A 22,483-nucleotide genomic window follows, 5' to 3' on the forward strand; every position below is an offset into this window, starting at 1 on the left:
ACAGCATTATTCTTAAAACAAAAGGCTCACACCACCTAATGTTTTCTTTTCAGATCTGAACACCAGCTCAATATTTATTTGCACGGAATGGATTTGTGAAACATGTACTTTCATTCTGAAGGCACATCTTTTACCAGTTCTCCACACGAGTGATGGATCCAGAGGGGGGCGCAACCGGCGCATGCCCCCCCTTTAATTTTCGTCAAAAACAAAAGAAATAAAAAGAAAAAAAATGAAATGAAACCCGGAAGTGGCACCAGAAATATTAGTCATGCCCCCCCCCCCTTTACAGAATTCCTGGATCCGCCCCTGCGAGCCATGATATTTAACTTCCTACTGATGTAAATCTATTTAGTCCGTTTAGATTTCTTTGATTTAATGACTGCCATTGTGGATTACTCTGTGATAAATACTCAGTTATACACCTGCCCCACAGTACTGCAATTGGAATCCCTTGCGACATGTCAAAGCGCTTAACCCTGTATCATCACATCTTCATATTTTTTTTCCTTTCTTTCTCTAGTTTTTACTCATTCATACTTTCAATCGTTTTTTTTGGGGGGGGGGGGGTGGGGGAGAGAAGGGGCACAATCTCCCAAGTAATATGTGGCTAACCACTATCACCATTTGTGCTGAATTTCATCCGATTACTGTAAAAAATATTATATCATCGTGCATGCAATTTTTCGCACTCAGCCATGTAAGATGAATGTAGTGTGTTTCTATATCTGGAGAAGCAAGACAACAATACGTGGAACATTACAGTATACAATGTATTATAATGTTACATCATAGCATGCTTTTATATTTGGCATAGTTTCTGCTTGGGTGACATGCGCCCAATTTGAGCACTGCAAATTGTCCATTGTCACAGTTGTTTAAAACTTTGAACTCAGCAATTCTTCCTCTGATCTTTCTGTCTGCATATGATCATGGGTATGTCAAAAACTTTACTGTCAAATAGGGTGTTGTGCAACCCTGAACATGGGGGCCAAGATAAACTAGAAATATCACTTAAGGTGATTAATACCCCCGCCCCATGACGACAGTCTTACCCAAGGAATGATCTTTCCTTGATCTTCTGCCATTTAAATGCCGTTACCATGGCAACGCAGCTTCCGACACGTCCGAAAAATATGTCTTGCAGATCTTCCCACCAAGACTATTGTGTGTGCCACATTTCATAAGCTTTTGTCAAAAACTGAGGAAGTAGTTCAATCCACAAGATCTTTCCTTGATCTTCCGCCATTAATATGCCGTTACCATGGCAACGCAGCTTCCGACACGTCCAAAAAATATGTCTTGCACATCTTCCCACCAAGACCAATGTGTGTGCCACATTTCATGAGCTTCAGTCGAATACAGAGGAAGTAGTTCAATCCGCAAGATCTTTCCTTGATCTCCTGCCATTTATATGCCGTTACCATGGCAACGCAGCTTCCGACACGTCCGAAAAATATGTCTTCCACATCTTCCCACCAAGATCAAGGTGTGTGCCACATTTCATAAGCTTTGGTCAAAAAACTGAGGAAGTAGTTAAATCCGCAAGATCTTTCCTTGATCTTCTGCCATTAATATGCCGTTACCATGGCAACGTACTTTCGGGTACTGTAAAAAAATGCGTCTTGCACATCTACAACCAATGGCACACATCTGTACCAAGTTTCATGGAAATTGGGCCAAAACTGAGGAAGTAGTTTGCACCACAAAATTTTCCATCATTTTGGCTCATAATATGTGAGCTGTTACCATGGCAACATACTTTTTGTCAGTGTCAAGAAATGTGTCATGCTGACCTATATCCTAAGACAAACATTCAATATGAATTCCATGAGAATTGGAAGAACACTGATGAAGCAGTTTTGCCATGAAGCATTTTGCCCTATATTTTACCAATAACATGCCGTTACCATGGCAACGCACTTTTTGCCACTGCGGAAATATGTGTCTTGCACATTAACATATTCAGATGAACATCTGTACCTAATTTCATAAAAATTGATCAAAAACTGTGGGAGGAGTTCGCGACGCAAGATTTGTACCCATTTTTGCCCATAATATGCCATTACCATGGCAACGTACTTTTGGGCACTGTCAAAAAATACGTCTTGCACATCTACAACCCAAGGCACACATCTGTGCCAAGTTTTATGGGAATCGGTTGAAAACTGAGGAAGTAGTTCGCGACGCAAGATTTGCAACGGACCGACCGCCCGCCCGACCGCCCGACCGTCCGCTGATTCCTATATACCCCCTTCAAACTTCATTTGGCTGGGGTATAATGACAAACCTTATCTGAACTTCCTAGAAACAAGTTGCCTGTTTCACCATGTAACAATTCCTTTGAAACCCCTTCAAAGTTTGTTCCGAACTGTTAGACCAAACAAAATGTTTCTTCATGAATATCAAGATTCAGCGCACATGATATAAAGTCAGGCAGTTGACTGTAAGGACTGTAAAAATCCCAGTCATTGATGAAATACACAGTGCCTGCATCTTTGTTGTTGCTGTTATTTGTCTTTGTTTGCTTTGTTGTTGTTGTTTTTCTTCTTTACCACACGTCTGGATTAAGAAATTAAGTTTTCTGCCGATGTAAGGAACACTTTCAGTGTGTTCAGTTTGGTTGGTAAAAACATCTTTTTCAAGGATGTAAGCACTGGATGGGAATCAAACTGGGGTGCTCTGATTGGGAGTCAAGAGTCTTGGATCTACTATGCCACAGTGCTCTAAGAGTATCATTTGACCCTTCTCTAACTGGCCTTTAAAAAGCACTGTCATATTTGTCTTTTCATTGTTATTTTCTTTTTCTTTTTGAGTGTGCCTCATGCATTCTACTGTATCAATCTCTTAGTCCATAAATTACACATGGAATGTCATTATGTGAGAAATTAGTTACTGAGGTATTAAGATTGACACTGAGGTAATCAATATATTACTAAGATTTAAGCACAAGGAAAATATTCTGGAGTTCTTCATATTTTGTGATGATGAGAAAAACAAAACAAAAATAGAAACTACAAGGACTATTGACAGGGATCACCACGTATCTAAATACATACAAAGAGTGAAATGATGAAAATAATATAATACATTTGACAAGCTATATATGTTTGAAATATATTGCCTCTCGAATTTTCTGCATAGTCTAGTGCTTAGTTTCTTTTGACCAGATATAATTCCTCCTTTTTTGTTTTGTTTTTGTTTTTGTTTTTGTTTTTTTGCAAATTGTGCATTGCCACTTGACTCTGCATTGTTTCATACATGCAATATTAGTAAAGATTTTCTACAACCATTAATTATGGTAACATTCAAATGTAAACTAAGATGAATTGCACAAGTTTTATAAAATCCCCCTCCAACTGCATGAAGAGTTCACTCTGAGGGAAAGCTTTTGATTCTTCATTGTCATAATTACCTGAACACACTTCTTTATTTTATGATTTTGAAACACAAAATGAGCTAATGAACAAATGTATTTTAAAGATTAATGGAGAGATTTGAGCATTTATTAAAATATCAAGGGGGGGGGGGGGGTGTGGACATCATACTGACCAATGTAGAAAATGGGAAAATAAGAGTAATAGGATTAATTCATAATTCTTGTTTGATATTGCTAGTGCCATGCTGACCCGTCGTGGACTCTCCTTTCCAATACTGGTGAGCTAAATTTGCAGAATTACGACCTCCAATCACCGCCATTTCCATTGCACTTGCCGCCCACTCTATGGCGTTCGGATAGAACAGCCCCTCTGAGAGAACAAAGGAGGGGAAGGAGTTGTGGTGATGGTAGTAAGGGTAAGCCAGCCAGTCCCTATACGATTCCACTGAGTGTGATTCAAAAATTGTGTCCAGTTGAGATGCACTCAGCACCTCGGTGGAGAAGACCTTGTACACCTGATTAGACTCGTTGAAACTGCTGGCGTGGAAGTCTACAGGATAGTTCTTTGACACTGTCCTGACGTTGAGTGGGATGTCTATGTTGGTGAGGATCTCTGCAGGGAGGTCACCTTTTGGCCCCACGCCAAACGCTGATGGCCTTGTACTGCCCTGAACCATTGTAGCAACAGTGTGGCGATACTGACCCCTAAAATTGGAGATGGGATGGTCGAATCCCACGAACTGGATGACAGAGGTGCGGGCCTCCGGCTCGATGGGGGTTGCGACAAGGACGATGTCGTAGTCCCCATCCTCGTCGTTTCCATTCCCTGCCTGTGTCACCACAAAGGAAGGTCTGCCAGCATTACTCTCAACCCTACACTCCACAGACGCAACCTGAGCCCTGATGAGAGTTGCGCCGGATCTCTTCAAGAGTTCCTGCGGTACTTTCTTGTTGCCGCCCTCTATTGCCCAGAGACCGGGCATTGCTCCAGCGAGAGACACCATGCCTGTGAGGTGGAATTAAATATGGAAACAGGTAGTGAGTTCAATTTCACACAAAGATCATGAGTTGTTAGCAGTGTATACCTGGCCAAGCAAACAGTGATATGCACTTTTTATGTGGCATGTATCTTAGATACAGTGGAATCTTTGTAAATCACAGAGTATGCTTGGAAAAGAATGATACTCCCATAATGTACATGTGTATACATGAACATCACCATGAATCTGACATTCTCGCAGTATATGTGACCGTGCACCTCAAAACCAACATACAGTCGCACACACTTATTTTGCATGAGGACTGAAAATAAGTGAAATGGGTCAACCTAGCCGAACTTGACTTTTTCATACTTTCTGAAAGAGCGGGTCTTCTTTTACATTATGCTAATATTTAGTGTCATAAAACGGGCAGGAAAGTGGTTTTTTTTTTTTTTTTTTTTTTTAGCAGTTTATCTCGAACATTTTTGGTAGAATAGTGTGATTAGGTGTGTCTTTATAATCCCTTTTTCATTTCTGAAAAACCTTGTCCACACTCTTCATTTTCAACTCTAATAACTTTTCAAAGGATAGTGCTACTGCTTTGAAAGTTGGCATTAATTATGGACAGAATGTGTTAATGAGGCATGCTTGATTTCAGTTTAATCTGATTATCCTTTCATTGTTGTTACTCTTGTGATTTACTTCCTGTTTTTTGTCCCATTCATCGCACAGCCAGCACGGTTTGGTAAAGATTAAGCGCTTGAATAGACACTGTACTTCAGAGCTTCTTTTCTCAGTTCATGCTTTTCCTGAGTTTGTGCCTTCTTTCCAATATTTAGATAGGTTAGGAGAGTCAATTGGATTTGAGTTATACATCATTTTAAACCTTAAAGTCTGCTCTTTCAGAATATGTTCTTAACTAAAAATTCATGTCTGGCGACTTTTTGTTTGTTTTCAGGTGCAGGGTCACATATTGAAAGTATACATGACCTTTGCCCTCAATATTTGAGAGACACAAATGGTGGCAATTAGGGCTTGTAGAATCAGACAGACAAGAGTAAGGTGAGATGGGGATTGAGTCAAAGAGCTGGAGAATGGTATGAATGACGAAAGACAAACAGCAATCACATGAGAGGCTTACTCCCCCCCCCCCCCCCTGATGATAACATTTCCACTTGATCTTTGTTCTGATTGAAATGCAGGAACAAAATGTAGGTAAGATAGTTCTGCAAATCTCTCCATACACTTTGCACATTCTGCCTCAAAGCCTTATAGACAGAGTTCAAATCCTGCCTCAAAGGCCCACTCATCAAGTGTGCCTTTCGATGCACATGCAAGTAAAATTGAACAGAATGCTCTACTTTACACAACTGCATAGCCTCACAATACAAAATGATTGATTATGACAAAACTATGATATTCTGGGTTCACTCTATGACCTGCAGACAATTTACATAAAGGGAAGGAATGATTTCCGTGGCATATCACATTGCAATTTGCTCTGCATTTTGACTATACACAGAACTTCATAATAGAGTGTAAAAATTTCATATCATAGAATAAAAGAAAATTTTGCTCAAAATGTATGTCTGTTGCCCGAAACTGCTTTAAATTCAATTCTGAGAAAGGAAGATATTCCCTGGACTAAAGTGACTGTTTGCCTAATTAGGATATTTTGCTCACATGTGAAACTAGTCCACTTCCTGGACTGTATTTCGTATGCAGTGTACCCACGTACGTACGGACGTACGTTGATGGTGTCTGTATGTACACTGTATTACACAAGATCACCCCTCCTGAATTCGGGAGTACCAATTGGTGGAGTGTCGCAATCAGCGGTTGGGCGCATTGTGTGGGTGCATGCATGTGTATGCGTGTGTTAGTGGGGAATGCGGACGAGTAAAATCATCCAGTATCTGGACTAATGTGAAACCCAGTCAACACCAATTGATAAATTGCCAAATGGCACAGTAAAATGAAAGATTCTCTCTTAGATTCCATTCCTCAAGCATATAGCATGCATTACCTGGTAATTGTATGGCAGTGTCCCAGAACGGTTTTTGAAGTAAATTCCGCGGGGTTTTTTGCTGTTGTTTTTGTTTTTTGTTTGTTTCTTTTGTTGTTGCTGTTGCAGTTGTGTACATGATGTATGTGGTAGTCATAACTCTCAGACCTGGACAATAACATTATACCTATGTTGTACTGACCATTTGCAATAACAAATAATCATAGCTTTAACATAGAATCTAATCACAGCAAAGACTGGAGTTTTCTCTGCAGCTCTGCACACTGCATGTCTAACATACATTTTTCTTTAAAAAGTTATGTGGTTCTAAAAAAAAAAGAGAGAGTTTTTCAAGTACTCATGCACTGTAGTCTTAGAATAATGTGGCACAAAGGGAGTAATACACCGTGTCACTCATGAAGTCATAAACCTATTTTGTAACATTTCATCACAGGTGGTAGTGGGCACACAACCCCAGTGTTCTTGACCCACCTGCAAATCCCATCATGTCCGGATTCTGCCCGTAGTTTGCTCTTGTTGCTACGGCAAGTAGCTCGTCGATGAAGCGCCGGGAGAAGCCCATCTCCTCCAGGACCGAGCTGATGGGAACTCTGAGCCACGTCACAAACTTCTCATCCATAGCTGCCATGACGTCCTCTATGGTTTCATAGGCATTCCCTTCATCCTGCAGCTCATAAATTCTACAAAAATGGCCGGTTGGTGAAAAATAAAAGAACAGTCTAGACTCTGAAACTACATCAAAACTACTCCATGGTGTATTTACAGATGTTTATGGGAAATATGTCTTTAGCAAAATCAAACAGTCCTCAAAGGGTTAAACTCTATTGCAAAATTTTTACATGGTAGGATATTTTGTAACACAACTGACCTACACACATTATGCACCACATGTGATACCTGGAACATTTTCTACATCACTGCTCCTAAAGTTAGAATTTCCCCATTTAACAATTACTGACACAGTATTAGAAGTAAAGTGGAACCTAAGGTCGGATAATCAGTGCAGTGAGATAGGGGATCGTAACGAGCCAATTGGGTAGCTTCCATTCCTTCTACATTCTTGCATTGTCATTCCTGAGATGAGACACATGACTGTGTAGATAGTGAGCACTGACACCCTTTCTTTGCTATTGGCACACATTTTGGGAAGTAGTGAATGTCTGAATGCATGCTATTCTAGATGGATGTTCATGTGAATGTACATGTTTGTTAATTATGTTAGAAATAATGTGTAACCTATGAGTTTGTGTAGTAGGAAGTTTGTGTGAGTTTGAAATCATCCTTTTTCCCGTAATTATTAGATTTAAAAAAAAAAATAAAATCATGGAGAGATCGTGTCCAGATAATTGAAAGATGCGGATAAAGGAGGCTGGATAGGAGAGGTTAGACTGTAATAGTACTGTCTCTATACATGTGACTCACTTTTTTTCCTTTCTGAAATTACCACTAGCATCAATTTACCCATCGAACTTTATCAAATTTTGAAATCTTCACCAATATCCCCACATATGAACCCCCGATACTTCCATTGTAACAGTTGGTAGCCATCTTTGTGATTATATTCAATCTCTGAAGTGTTGAAATAAATTGTAACCCATAACAATTCCGTTTCAGACATCAAATCTCAGAAAACTGCAAATCATATTGATTTTCCTGCAAGATAGAAAACATGCACAATGACCAAACGAAGAACTTTATGTTATGGTATTACAGAAGAGGGAAAATTTTGAATTTGATAAACCGTAGCACTGTTATTCACTCAAACGTTAATCCTTGTAGACCCAAGAAGTACCATTGTGTCAGACTTGATGAAACCTTGCACTTATCTCATTGGTTTCTTTGAAAATTGAAAATTTTAAGCAAAGTTCTGTGTGATGATTTTCTCTGCGTGTGTGCATCGAGTGTTCAAAATAAAGTGGGACAAATCACCAGTGTTTGCATTCCATAGATATAGAGTGGATAACATCAGGTACCCGGTAATGAAATTAACTTTGTTGGAACTGGAATTTTGTTATAACTGTGTTCATTAAAACGAGAGTGCAATGTATTAGGATTTGAAGTGGTAAGTCATTTGGGATGATGCATCCTGCCCACACCTCTCAAACTTTTCCAGCAGTCCATCAATGGTCCAGTTCATTCTGAAGACATCAAAGCCGTATCGCCATTGCAACCGCAAGAGAGTGATTACGGACCAGGAGCTATCCCTGAAGAGGAATTCCTTTCCATTGTAGACTCCCATGGTCTGTTCTGCTGGCTCACTTTTCGCTTTAAAACCTGCAGAACAATGCAAGAAATATCAGTTCAGCTGGGGATTATGTAGTAACTTTAACCCGTTGAAGACGGGCTGATTTTGATACAATTAACACACATTTCCCAAAGACCCCTGCCCGAGTACACTCAAGACTCATCCTTAACGGGTTAAGGGAGCGTACATTATTCACAAGTTCACCCTTTAGATAATTTCCTATTATATATAACATCTATAGGACAAACATGTCATATTTGTCTTTACTAATGGCAGGTACACCCAATGTAGTATTACATTATGATCACACCACAAATACCATCTCGACATTACAGGGTCACGAAAGTATTTGCCAAAGAAAATCCTTTTGAAATTTGAGGAGCTGCTGCCACACAGTGGATGAAATCACTGGCTCTTTGTACAAAAGTCTTAAGGGGTTGAGGACGGTTCGATTTTGCTACAACACGCATTCTCCATAGATGCTTGCCCGAATATACTTGGGATTTGACCTCAACAGGTTAAGTGCACCTCCTTTTGCAGCAATACTAGTTCTATACGGAAAGATCCATACTCTATGCAATTTGTCTAGACCTTTGTAAGAGGATAAGATGCTTCCTGTTGCAGGGTTACTTGCTTCAAATTAAATCTTTTGCTTTTTTTTTTTTTTTTTTTTTTACACAGAATGAATCCAAATTCACTATCTGATTCATTGAAATGTTTTCCGAAACTTCAGCAAGTTAATTCTTTGCACATAAACTTTCCACTTGCAATGCATGGCTGCACACTAACCTAATTTTCTACTGGTCCGACCTGTCTAGTTGGACCAGTAGGTGCCCAGTTTTTCCATGTTTTACTGGTCCATTCCTGAAAAGTTACTGGTCTGACAGTGATATTTACTGGTCATGGACCATCACACCAGTGCCAGTGTGAAGAACTGGGTTATGCAGAAAAACAGAAGAGACACAGAAACAAGTATTTTGAAAGACACACGGGATGATTTTATAAAATAATGAAGAAGGAAGCTCTGATATTTACCAAACTCCTTCACAAAATTCTTCATGTAATAATTCCGCGGATGCAGGATGGAGCCTCCCAGCTCATATTCATCTCCCCCTACAGCAACAGTTGCTAGGCGACCACCGATCTCGCCCTTCTCGTACAGGGTGATGGATGCTGCATCCCCAAAGAGTTGTCTGATATAGTAGGCACTCGATGTTCCCCCGAGCCCGTGTGGAGCCGGGAAATGTGCAAACGCCGGGAAATGTGCAAACGCCTGGAAATGTGCAAACGTCTCGCCGGGAAATGTGCAAACGCCGGGAAATGTGCAAACGTCTTGCCGGGAAATGTGCAAATCTCTAAATTTCATCAACGGGAAATGTGCAAACGTGACGCCGGGAAATGTGCAAATGTTCAATTTTGCCGGGAAATGTGCAAAACGTCGCCGGGAAATGTGCAAACCATTCATCTCACCTATATTATGTAGAGATGGAAGAGAAACTCTCAATCAAAGCTGCGCACGACCCATTACCATCTTTACCACCTGTCTTAGCGACCATCTGTCTTGTTTTTTATGCCTCCGCCACGAAGTGGTGCCGCAGGCATTATGTTTTCGGGTTGTCCGTCCGTCCGTACGTCCGCCCGCATTCATTTACGCGATAACTTGAGTAATATTTACTGGAATTTTACCAAACTTGGTCCAAGTATAAAGTATGATGGGGCAATTACTTGGTTAGATCTTGAGTGAAATCGGCCAAAGGTCAAAGGTCAAAAGTCAAGGTCAAGTCATGAAATTTTATCTGTTTACGCGATAACTCAAGACTGGATCAAGCAAATTTCACCAAACTTTGTCCAAAGATGATGTATGGTGGGACAATTACTTGGTTGATTTTTGAGTGAAATCGGACAGAGGTCAAAGGTCAAAGATCAAGGTCAAATCCTAAAATTTAACTTTTTACGTGATAACTCAAAACTGGATGAAGCAGCTTTCACCAAACTTGGGCCAAGGATGATGTATGATACGGCAATTAGTTGAGTAGATTTTAGTGACATTGGCAAGAGGTCAAAGGTCAAAAGGTCAAGGTCAAATGTTAAAAATGTTGCTATTTCCTCATATCCATGCAATGCCCAAAGGTATTTTCTTGAAACTTAGTGTATAGACATATATCTACTGCATAAGGATTCTCCAAGGGGAGTTTCATGTCATAAGGTCAAACGTCAAAAGGTCAAAGATTAGGTGAAAATGTTACAATTTCACTTTTCTCACAAATGGTTCAATGTAGGCCTATCTTCATGGAACTTGGTATAAACACATGTAGTGACTGGCAGGGATTATCTAGGGAATTTAGGGGTCATGGGTCAATAGTCATGGGTCAGAGGTCAAGGTCAACTCGTCCAAAATTTTACTATTTCCCTCATATACTAGTATATGCAATGCTTGCATTATTATTTTTAAAACTTGATATACATATATTACCTAATGGAGATTCTCTTGGAAATTTCCTGCCAGAAGGTCAAAGGTCAAAGGTTAAGGGTCAAGGCCAGGTTCAAATGTAAAAAAAAATATTTTATACTGTAATTACACTCTTTCTTTATACCTTGAAAATTACTCAATGCATAAACTTATAAAAGGGTCAGTCAGAATTTTGCCAGTTATGTGAAACTGTTATCTCACATTGTGAAGACATTATACTATACACCTATTGGGAGAATCATGCATTATGGCGGAGGCATCAGTCGCCATAGCGACATTTCTAGTTTTTAGTTACATTTTCAGCATTTTCTTGCAAACCCTACAATGAATTTTCACCAGATTTGGCAGATAACATCTTAATGGTGATATGATCGTAATTTGTAAAAATGACCCCCCCCCCCACACACACACACCAGTCCTAAGGAGGGGGGGGGGGGGGGGGAGGAGTTGAAGCCTCAGAGTCCCTAAACGCTTGATTTTTTTTCTTCATATGTCGAACCGAAAAAGAAAGAGCTAAGTTAGTGCTATGAAGACATTAATGACTAAAATTTCATGTTTCATTATGGCGGACCCAGGGGTGCCCTGATCGGGGGTGAGGGGGAGGAGAGGGATTTTCCACATTTTCAGCACATTCTCGAAAAATCTAGGACGGATTTTCACCCAACTTGTGAGATACAGTCATATATATGTTAATATAATCTTGATTTGTTAAAATGCGCCCCCCCCCCCAATCGCCGATGGGGGGATTTAAGCTTCACTTTTAACATCCCAAAAATGTGGATTTTTTAAAATCTTCTTCTGTCAACCGAAAAAGATAGAGCTAAGTTAGTGCTATGAAGACATTAACGCGATTAATGAATGAAATGCCATGTTTGATTATGGCGGATCAAGGGGTGCCCAGATCGGGGGGGGGGGGGGGGAGGGGTGATGGGTGGAGGGGGATATTCCACATTTTTGGCATCTTCTTGAAATATCTATGAGGGATTTTCACCAAACTTGACAGATAGCAAGATTATGGTAATAATTATGATCTTGATTTGTTCAAATGAGCCCCCCCCCCCCCCCTCCCCCACCGCCGAAGGGGGGGGGGGGGGTGGGGCTGCGGGGGGTTGAAGCTTCAGCAAACCTTAACTCTGGAATTTTTAAAATCTTCTTCTGTCAAACCGATGAAGATAGAGCTAAGTTAGTGCTATGAAGACACAGCGTTAATGAATGAAATTTCATGTTTGGTTATGGCGCAGATCAAGGGGTCTCCAGATCGAGGGGGTGAGGGCAAGGAGAGGAATTTTCCACATTTTCAGCATCTTCTTGAAAAATCTACGACGGATTTTCACCAAAATTGGCAGATTGCCTCTTTACGGTGATATGCACTTAATTTGTTAAAATGAGCCCCCTCCCATACACACACACACACACACACACACACACACACACCGCTTAAGGGGGGGGGGGTGAAGCCTCGGAGTCACTAAACTAAATTTTTATCTTCTTCTGTCAAACTGGAAAAGAGAGCTTAGTTAGTGCTATGAAGACAATAATGCCTGAAATTTTATTTCACGTTTGATTGTGGCGGATCGAGGGGTGTCCTTATCGGGGGGGGGGGGGGGGGGGGGGGGGGGGGGGGGGAGAAGGGGGGATTTACACATATTCTGCATCCTCTTGAGAAATCTTTGATGGATTTTCACCGAACGTGGGAGGTAGCATCTCTAGGGTAATAGAATCCCACTTTGTTCGAAGGGACAACAAATCCAAGTTGTTCCCCTTCCCCAAAGATAGGGATAAGACCAGGGTAGCCCCCACGTAATTTAGTAAGCAGACGTGAAATTTCATCAAAGTATAGATCTACCTTCTAAAAATGTGATAAAATTGTGTTCTATTACTCTTGGTTGTATAGAAAATGTCTTTAAAAAGTATGTATTCCGTTTTTTCATATGTATAGGGTTTTCAATAAAATGCTGAATTCCACCCGAACAACCCCACCCCCCTCGTCATGGTCCCTTTCAAGTTCAAGGGGCGGAGATGGGGTGGGGGGGGGGGCCTCCATCTCATCCCACCTTAAGGGTTTGGGCAGTGCTAATTTAGACAAATTGAGGTCATATCACCAGATAAATACGCTACGCTACGTTTCAAGTTTGGCAAATATCTATTATATAAGGGTTTCAATAATAATAATAATAATTGACAGTGCTTATATAGCGCATAACACATAGTGATAATGTCCCTATGCACTCAAAAAGAAGCTGAATATGTGACAAATACGCCTCCGCCGCACTTAACATTAATTCATGAATTAACTTACCATAACAGGCACCAGCACTCTATTAGCTTTTTTTTTAAAGCTGATATATAATTCTATTATCCGAGGGATGTGTCTTGAGTTTTCAGGAAAAAGACAAAAAATGTGAAAAATAAGCCTCCTTCCTACCCCCTCCCCTTTTTGGGCATCCCTTCATCTGTCATAGTAAACTTGAACCTACATCATGCATTAACTGTATTTACGGTACTATCACCATAAAGATGCTATCTGCCAAGTTTGGTGAAAATTCGTCATAGATTTTTCAAGAAGATGGAGAAAATTTTGAAAATCCCCCTCCTCCCCCCCCCCCCTGGTTACAGCTCGTTATTCCGAAGATTTATTATTCCGAAGGCTCTTTATTCCTAAGATTCGTTATTCCGAAGGTTCATTGTTCCGAATTTCATTAACGGATTAACCAGTATTCGGAATAACGAACCTTCGGAATAACGCCACAAATTTTCGGATTAACGAACCTCTAGGTATAGGGACTTTGCGTGTTTCGGATTAACGACCCTTCGGAATAACGAACCTTCGGAATAGCGAACCTTCGGAATAACGAACAGCACCCCCTCCCCCTCACCCTCACCTATCCCCGATCAGAGCACCCCTAGACCCGCCATAATCAAACATGAAATTTCAGTCATTAATGTCTTTACAGCACTAACTTTTTCGGTTCGACAGAGGTAGAAAAAAAAATCAAGAGAATAGGGACTCTGAGGGTTCAACCCCCCCCCCCCTCCTCCTCGTCGGGGGGGGGGGGGGGGATTCAATTTAACAAATTAAGATCGAATCACCATAAATATACTATCTGCCAAGTTTGGTGAAAATCCGTCATAGATTTTACAAGACTACGCAGAAAATGTGGAAAATCCCCCTTCTCCCCCTCACACCCCTTATCAGGGCACTCCTGGACCCGTCATAATCAAACCTGAAATTTTAGTAACTATAGTGTCTTCATATAACGTAGTTCCACATTCTTCGGTTCAACAGAACAAGATTACAAATTCCAGAGTTTAGGGACCTGAAACTCCAACTCCTCCTCTCCCCCCCCCCCCCCCTTTGGCGGTGGGAGGGGGTGGGGCTCATTTTACCATATAAGACCATATGTGACTGTGCACCTCAAAACGAACGTAAAGTCGCACACAATGATTTTGTGTGAGGACTGAAGATAAGTGAAATGGGTCAAGCTAGCCGAACTTGACTTTTTCATATTTTCTGAAAGAGCGGGTCTTCTTTTACATTATGCTAAAATTTGGTATCATAAAATGGGCAGGAAAGTGTGCTTTTTTAGCTGTTTATCTCAAACATTTTTGGCAGAATAGTGTGATTAGGTGTGTCTTTAGAATCCCTTTTTTATTTCTGGAAAACCTTATCCGCACTCTTCACTTTCAACTCTAATAACTTTTGAAAAGATAGTGTTACTGCTTTGAAAGTTGGCATTAATTATGGACAGAACGTGTTAATGAGGCATGTCTAATTTCAGTTTAATCTGATAATCCCTTTATTGTTGTTACCCTGGTGGTTTACTTCCTGTTTTTTGTCCCATTCATCGCACAGCCAGCACAGTTTGGTAAAGATTAAGCGCTTGAATAGACACTGTACTTCAGAGCCGCTTTTCTCAGTTCACACTTTTCCTGAGTTTGTGCTTTCTTTCCAATATTTAGATAGGTTAGGAGAGTCCATTTGATTTGAGTTATACATCATTTCAAAGCTTAAGGTCTGCTCTTTCAGAATATGGTCTTAACTAAAAATTCATGTCTGGCGACTTTTTGTTTGTTTTGAGGTGCAGGGTCACATATCACCGTAAAGATGGTATCTGCCAAGTTTGGTGAAAATCCTTCTTGAGATTTATCAAGAAGATGCAGTAAATGTGGACAATCCCCCTCCTCTCCATCACTTTCCCTCTCCCCACCCCCAATCAGAGCACCCCTGGATCCGCCATAATCAAACATGAAATTTCAGTCATTAATGTCTTCAAGTCACTAACTTAATAGCTCTATCTTTTGTTTTTGTTCGACAGAAAAAGATTTTTAAAAATCCAGAGTTTAGGGACTCTGAGGCTTCAACTCCCCCCCCCCCCCCTTTTCGGCCGGGGGTGGGGGGGGGGGGAGGATTGGGAGCTAATTTCAATTCATAAAGATCATATTACCGCAATGAGACTATCTGACAAGTTTAGTGAAAATCTGTCCTAGACTTTTAAAGAAGATACTGAAAATGTAGAAAATCCCTCTCCTCCCTTCACACCCCCCCCCCCCCCGATCCGGACACCCCTGAATTCGTCATAATCAAACATGCAATTTCAGTCATTAATGTCTTCATAGCACTAGTTTAGGGATTCTGAGGCTTCAATTTGAAGACTCCTCCCCACTTATCGCCCCGTGCCCTGCAACCCTGGATCTGCCATTAAACGTGAACTCCTGGCATCAATATCTTTAACGAACCAACCTAGCTCATTCTTATTTGGTTATATAATACAAGAAGAATTTCGATAATACCGTAGTTCTGGGACTTTGACGCCCCCCCCCCCCCCTTTTTTTTTCGGGGGGCGGGGGTGGCTACTATATAAACAAATTGAGATCCCATTGCCATAATCGTGCTACCTGCCAATTTTGTTGAAAATTTGTCAAGGATTTCATTAAGAAAATCTAAATGGTGGAAATTCATGGGCAGTTTTGATGTGGAGTTTATCTACTATCTTTATACACAATATCGCTAAAGGAAATGATTTGCACATTTCCCGGCGACGTTTTGCACTTTTCCCGGCAAAATTGAACTTTTGCACATTTCCCGGCGTCATGTTTGCACATTTCCCGGCGAGACGTTTGCACATTTCCCGGCGTTTGCACATTTCCTGGCAAGACGTTTGCACATTTCCCGGCGTTTGCACATTTCCCGGCGAGACGTTTGCACAATTCCCGGCGTTTGCACATTTCCCGGCGTTTGCACATTTCCCGGCTCCACAGCTCGCCCCCTATGATGGCTATACATAAACAAAACAAAACAAAAAAGGAAAAGAAAATGAAAAAGGCTAATGAGGACGTTGTAAGGAGAAATAGGTTTCTCATACCAGTTGGGCATAATCATTTTGCCCATTAATTTTTTATAAGCTACATTCGCATGCCCGACTCAATCCACGGCATACCAAGTTTGCATATTTTGCTCAAATGCACAATAATGCCAAAACAGATTGATAAATCTCCAAATGCCTCAATACAATGAACGCTTCACTCACGATTCCATTCCACACACAGATAGCCTGCATGCATGGTGATGGAATAGTGGTGATCCACATACGTTTTTTTTTTGTTTTTTTTTTCTATCAGTTGTTCACGTGTCTATGCAAAAGTCATGCCTCCCAAACATGCACAATAATGTATTTTCTGGCCATGTTGAAGGAAAAATAATCATATAGCCTTGTCTTAAAAATGACATCACAGCCAAGCCTAATACTTTCTCTGCGACTTTGCTTGCTGCATGTCTAGCACTTGTAGTAGCAGAAACATTTTTATGAAAAGTTGCATGTCCTGAAAAACATGTTTTCTAAAGCACTATGCATTGCAGGGTCATGAAAATGTGGCACTAAAAAGTTTGTATTGTGGTACACATAATCTAGTCCTTTCAAGGAAAAAAAAAATGGACAATGTGTTCAGCACCAGTGTTCAATACACTGAGTCCATGAGGCTTATAGCCATGATGCCTCAGTATCAAAGGTAGACAGAAAGATCCGTCTGTCCGGAGGACTCTTATATACAATGTATTTTGCCATTAACGCTGTCCTCCGTAGACAGACGGAAGGTATCAGTACCCATTGCTGTGTGGATGTTCTTAACCACTGTCTCTATGGAAAATTGGGTGAGGTACCTCACCCTTCCCGATTGCGTCTAATTCACAGCCCTAGGTCGGCAAATTTGAGCTTGTATAGTGAAATTAGCTCGATATTACACTCACCAGATTAATGAATAATCAAACATTTTAGTAGAATTTTCAACGTAAAACACAGCCTGTCTCGTCGTCGCGTTCAAACTGCAGAAACATACACTATGAATCTATTAGCCAATCACATGCGAGGTAGTTTCTACGTGTTTCTTTTACTAAAACACGTACCTCGCATGTGATTGGTTTACAGATTCAAAATTGCGACTTACTGCTTGCGAATGGCAATGTTGCGATATCGATAAAATTTCTGCGTTATACCCGAGTTTATGTATTTCGATTGCACAATGTGAGAAATTTATCCCAAATATTGCTGCGTAATGTGTCATGTCATGTCAAACTTGTTTGAATGTAAAAAAGCTGTCTGAAATTTGGTTTATCGTAACGTTTGATCTGTGCGCGACTGCTCCACACAGGAGCCGCAATCATTGACTTCGGTCTATATACGGAGGGGATCCGCGAAGCCAGACGCAGTCTCTGCGGAACATTCCCCGACGGACAGACACAGACCGATCTTTCGGTCAATATCAAAGGGTACTACCTGGCCTTGATGCTCCTCAAAAATTGAAAAGGTTTCAGGCCCATACTGGCTTTGACCCTTCTGGGTGAATGTAGAGCTCTAGAAAATTCAATAAGTTTGAAGACAAACAAATGAGTTTTCCCCACCTTTTCATAGATAGCTACACTGTCAGTATTTAGTGTCAGTAATTGTAGCGCCTGATATGTTTTTCCAGAATGTGTTCTGTTTCTTTTCATTTCTAGACGCATAGTAGAAAGATCTACGTACCGGTAGATCTAAGCAAAGCATTACGATTTTCCTGACATTAATATTATGATAAAGATATGCAATATTTATGAATATTTTTATTTAAAAAAAATGAGTGGCCTAGAAACTATGGCAAAAAGTAAATATGCTCAAAATACCCCAAGCAGTCTAGCTAGGTTACACTGTAATGGCCATGCACAATGCAATAATGGTGTTCATGCCGCACGCAGGCGATTGGTATGTTTTACACCACACGAGTTGTAACATATGGGACTGGGATCTGCACCAACTGACTGTCGCCAGGAAAACAGGCAAATAACAACCAAACCCAAACTAACATTACAAGACTCTTCTTGGGTTTGGTTTTGGGCAGAATATCGAAAATACCAACTGATGACGCAAGTGCTTGTCCGCCCCTAAACCCCGGCACCCACCACCGATTGCACAGAAATATCGCTACAAGTAACACCCTTTCACGCATACTAGTACACAACATCTGACTATCGGCCTGCGTTTGTTAAGGTCTTAAAGTGTAACCCGGTCTTAAAGTGTAACTCGGTGCCTAGGCTTCTGAAAATGTGTCTCACATATAGAGCGCCACTGTGGTTTTGGATAAGTTTATAGGCCAGTTCTTTCTGTCGTCTGCTCACACACCATCCGTGGTTTTGAGTACGTTATCAGCCAGTTCTTTCCGTCTTCCGCTCGCTTGCTATAAGAATTGCACTTTGAAAGTTTCGAAAATGAATTGCAGAGTATTGTTATTGTGGTGTTTGTTCCTGTTTACATCGCTATTTGAGTGTCAGTGTCAACCACGTCCAGGCAGAAAATCAGATGATGATGGCGAAGAAAGGCTCGGCGAATGGCAAGAAGATGGACAGTCATTTGCGTGTCGAGGCAGTGGTGATGCTGGCATTCCAGCTGCAGTATTTCAAATCCAACCTACTCGGCGTTAGCATTCCAGACTCATTTTTGTACTTGTTGTAGTAGTGTGTGATGATATAAAAAGCAATGGATTGTACATAGGACTACAATCATATCGATGATTGTTCAACTTGAGTTGTTTTCAGTTGCCAAATAACCTCTGTGACTTGGAAGTCATTCAGACTGGGACTGTAACAAGTCTCCCAATCTTGCCATTTCTGATGTATACATGCATACATGTTAATTATATTCCAGCTATTCCACTGCCAGTTGACCTATTCAGCATTCTGGTATTCCAAGCTGTAGTATTGCATTTGTTGTAGTAGTGTGTGACGGTATCTAAATAAACTAATAATCTGTACACATTCTACGATCGTCAAAATTTACAATGTATGTTGCATTCAGTTGCCAAAGTATCCTGTATGAAAAGTTTTCTATTCAAACATTTGTTAAATATCTACTTTGGAGAGTCATTGTACCTGGGAGTGTGACAAGGTTTCAATCTTGCCATTTCTATAGTCATTTATTTCACGATTTCACGGGTATTTTAGCTTTTTATCAGCAATATATTTGTTTATCCATATAATTCCTTTTTTTTAATTTGATGCATTAGTGTGCAAAAAATATTGTATGTAAATGTTAACTGTTACCATAAGACACAAGCAAATTCGGAATTTGTAATAGGCTTGGTTTTTGCTCTTTTTGTTCTCAGTGTCTTAATAAATATTCGCTAAAGATATTTTCTCAGCTTTTTAGTAATCATAATGGAATCTTACACATAAGAGCCTTTGAGGGCAGATTTAGAAACATATAATATGCATTGCATTGTCGAAAAGGGCATTATCAGTGATGGCATATGACGCAATACTGTCGGTGTGGAATTCAAAAGAATAGTGTGGCAATCCTCCCCTCCCAAACAATGCTCAGGAGGGGACTGTGAAATGGGCTCCATACGTGTGTGCAATGTTCCCTTGAACTATCAAAGCAGATTATTGCACGCTGTATAACGTACATATTGTCACTCTGAGGTGACCAACCTTATTTATGTATGATGCACGTCATGTCAAGATACATTTTTAATATTGTATACCTCGGAAAGGATTTGGTATACTGTGCAGTGTGTATAAGCGACTGTCAGCAGAGTCACGTTATATTTTCATAGCTAACTAACTCATTTATATCAGAACTTTTATATTTGCTATGGTTTTAGAATAGAAAAAGTACATTTATTTTGCATGCCTATATTTCAACATGTCATAGATAAAGAAATATTATAATTTTCTTCCCTATACTTACAAGATTCCATCATGATATGAAGAGCGCTTATATTTTAACAGGCGTTATAGATGAAGAGGTGGATGACAGATGAGGATATGACGGATTAAATAGCACTGAAAGGGGGGGGGGGGGGTGGAATGACAGGAATGTGTGCAAACCATCATACTGGCAACCTAAATTTAAGAAGTGAAAATTGCCATCTTTTCACAATTTGGTTTGGTAGCTAATCTATGTATAGCTTGATATATGTGAGTGTCTCGTGTCAGTGTGTTGTTAACGCGTGATGTGCGAGTGTCTTGTATGACTTTAAGCAGCAATATGATACTGTCTTGTACATGTTAAAACCTCAGTCTACAATAGTATTTGATATACCAAGCAACTTTTCCTTATCATAGTGACTTGTAAAATGTTTGTACACTTAATAATCACAATAGGGATGATCATTTCTGTATGCAGGATATTTTGTGGGGTGTTTTCGAGAACAATCATGTGCAATAAACCGCACATTACGTGGAGCAGATACCAATATGTAATAAGCCTACACGTCAGGTCCTATGTGAGCAGTTCTTTTCATAATCATGTATTGTTGTTTCTGTTTGGTATTATGTATCAACAAACACCTTCGAAAACATACTTATTCGTTCACCATTAATCATAGTTAACTTTGCAAATGAGAAATAAGGAAATCATCAAGAAAGAAAGCAGAGATAAAATAAAAAGAAAAGTGAAAGCATGGGGAATGAAGTTTGCATTTCCAGATAAAATTGTGGATTTCACCATACAAGCAGTAGATACCTTACCGATCAGAAATAAAAGAAAGACAATAAAAATGATGAAATCACTTTCCTTCGCTGCATCAGTGGCCACCATCTGGGATTTCAAAGTGAAAAACCACAGAGGACCTTCCTCATCTTGGGATGTAAAACAGTCAGCATAGGCAAAAATTGAGCAAATAAAAGTCCACAAAAAAGAGTTACAAGCCAGCAAAACCGTTACATTGTTTATGTAACAATACAGTGTTAGGTGTTGAATTACTCTGGGGATGCTACCTGCCATGTAAAGTAAAAATCTTTTCAAGAAGATGTAAAAAAATATGAACATTACACCGCCCTCCTCTTTCCCTCCCCCCCCCCCCCCCCGCATCCGACATAGCAAATAAAAAGAAATCATTCATACATTCACCTTCTATAATATAGCATTGCATCAGCTCTGTTACTTCTGGTTCTGGAGAAGATTTGGGTGTATTTTGTTCAAACAGTCCCGTATGTTGAGGTCTTTGGATTTGGTGCCCCTTCAAACAAAGTGGGATTCCTTTACCCAGGGATGCTATCTCCCAAATTTAAGTTTAGTGGAGATGTGTATGTCATAATTATATTTTTCAAGAAGATAATGGAAATGTGAAAATTCCACCTCCCCCTACCATGGACACGCCTGGGTACCGCCATAATCTAACATGAAGCTTCTAACTTAACTATACTATTTGCCTAACTCTATCATTTGGTTCTTATTATTGAAGAAGGTATACAAAAAAATCCATAATTTCTTATGTAATTATTTGCACATTAATTTTGGTAATGCAATATATTTTGATAATAGAATTATTGTGCACATTCATTCTTTTTTTCCTTTAAATCATGTACAAAGTAATCTGATATTTTCTGAGATTTCGCTGAACGCGGAAAATGATTTTGATTCATAATAGCAAAATATGTTGAAGAAAAATTAATAAATCTTACAAACAAAATAAGTTTCAAGTTTCAATTTTTCAAGTTTCAAGTTTCTTTATTTCACCAAAGCATGGAACATATTAAAAAACAATACATACATCAATATTCGGATACGATTACAAACATATCAATAATACAGTGAAAAGGAAAAAAAAAATACAACAGAAATAGATTGAGAATAACACATACATACATAGGTTTAACAGATATGCTATGAAAGGTAGCAGCCAGAAAGGAAATGTCCCTTATTTTTAGCTGACCTAAAATCATTCATTCAATTTCAATTACATGTATCTATAGTGTGTTCAATTGAAGTAAAATGTAGGAACAGGAAAAGACAAGACAAGACAAAACAAAACACACAATGACAACAAAATACGGGATGTCTCGAATCATAAATCATAAAGAATAAGAAATACATCATTTACGAAAAATATCATAATTGTTCTATTTATCGTTGAT

General features: G+C 39.8%; 1 protein-coding gene across 1 annotated transcript in view; it reads right to left on the reverse strand.

Moving 5' to 3' along the window:
- Window positions 1-3,591: 3,591 nt before the first annotated feature.
- LOC139718919 (prenylcysteine oxidase 1-like) overlaps window positions 3,592-22,483 on the reverse strand; it is a 126,303-nt gene continuing 107,411 nt past the window's right edge. Inside the window, exons 2-5 of the mRNA XM_071630369.1 lie at window positions 9,666-9,903; window positions 8,482-8,659; window positions 6,857-7,065; window positions 3,592-4,385 (exon numbers count right to left, since the gene is read on the reverse strand). Coding sequence (XP_071486470.1) covers window positions 3,592-4,385; window positions 6,857-7,065; window positions 8,482-8,659; window positions 9,666-9,903 — 1,419 coding nt within the window. The remainder of the gene's footprint in view (window positions 4,386-6,856; window positions 7,066-8,481; window positions 8,660-9,665; window positions 9,904-22,483) is intronic.

Source organism: Diadema antillarum, unplaced genomic scaffold (assembly GCF_040938485.1).
Source record: "Diadema antillarum isolate AM-2024a unplaced genomic scaffold, OU_Dant_1.0 scf00000102, whole genome shotgun sequence".
NCBI lineage: Eukaryota > Metazoa > Echinodermata > Echinoidea > Diadematoida > Diadematidae > Diadema > Diadema antillarum.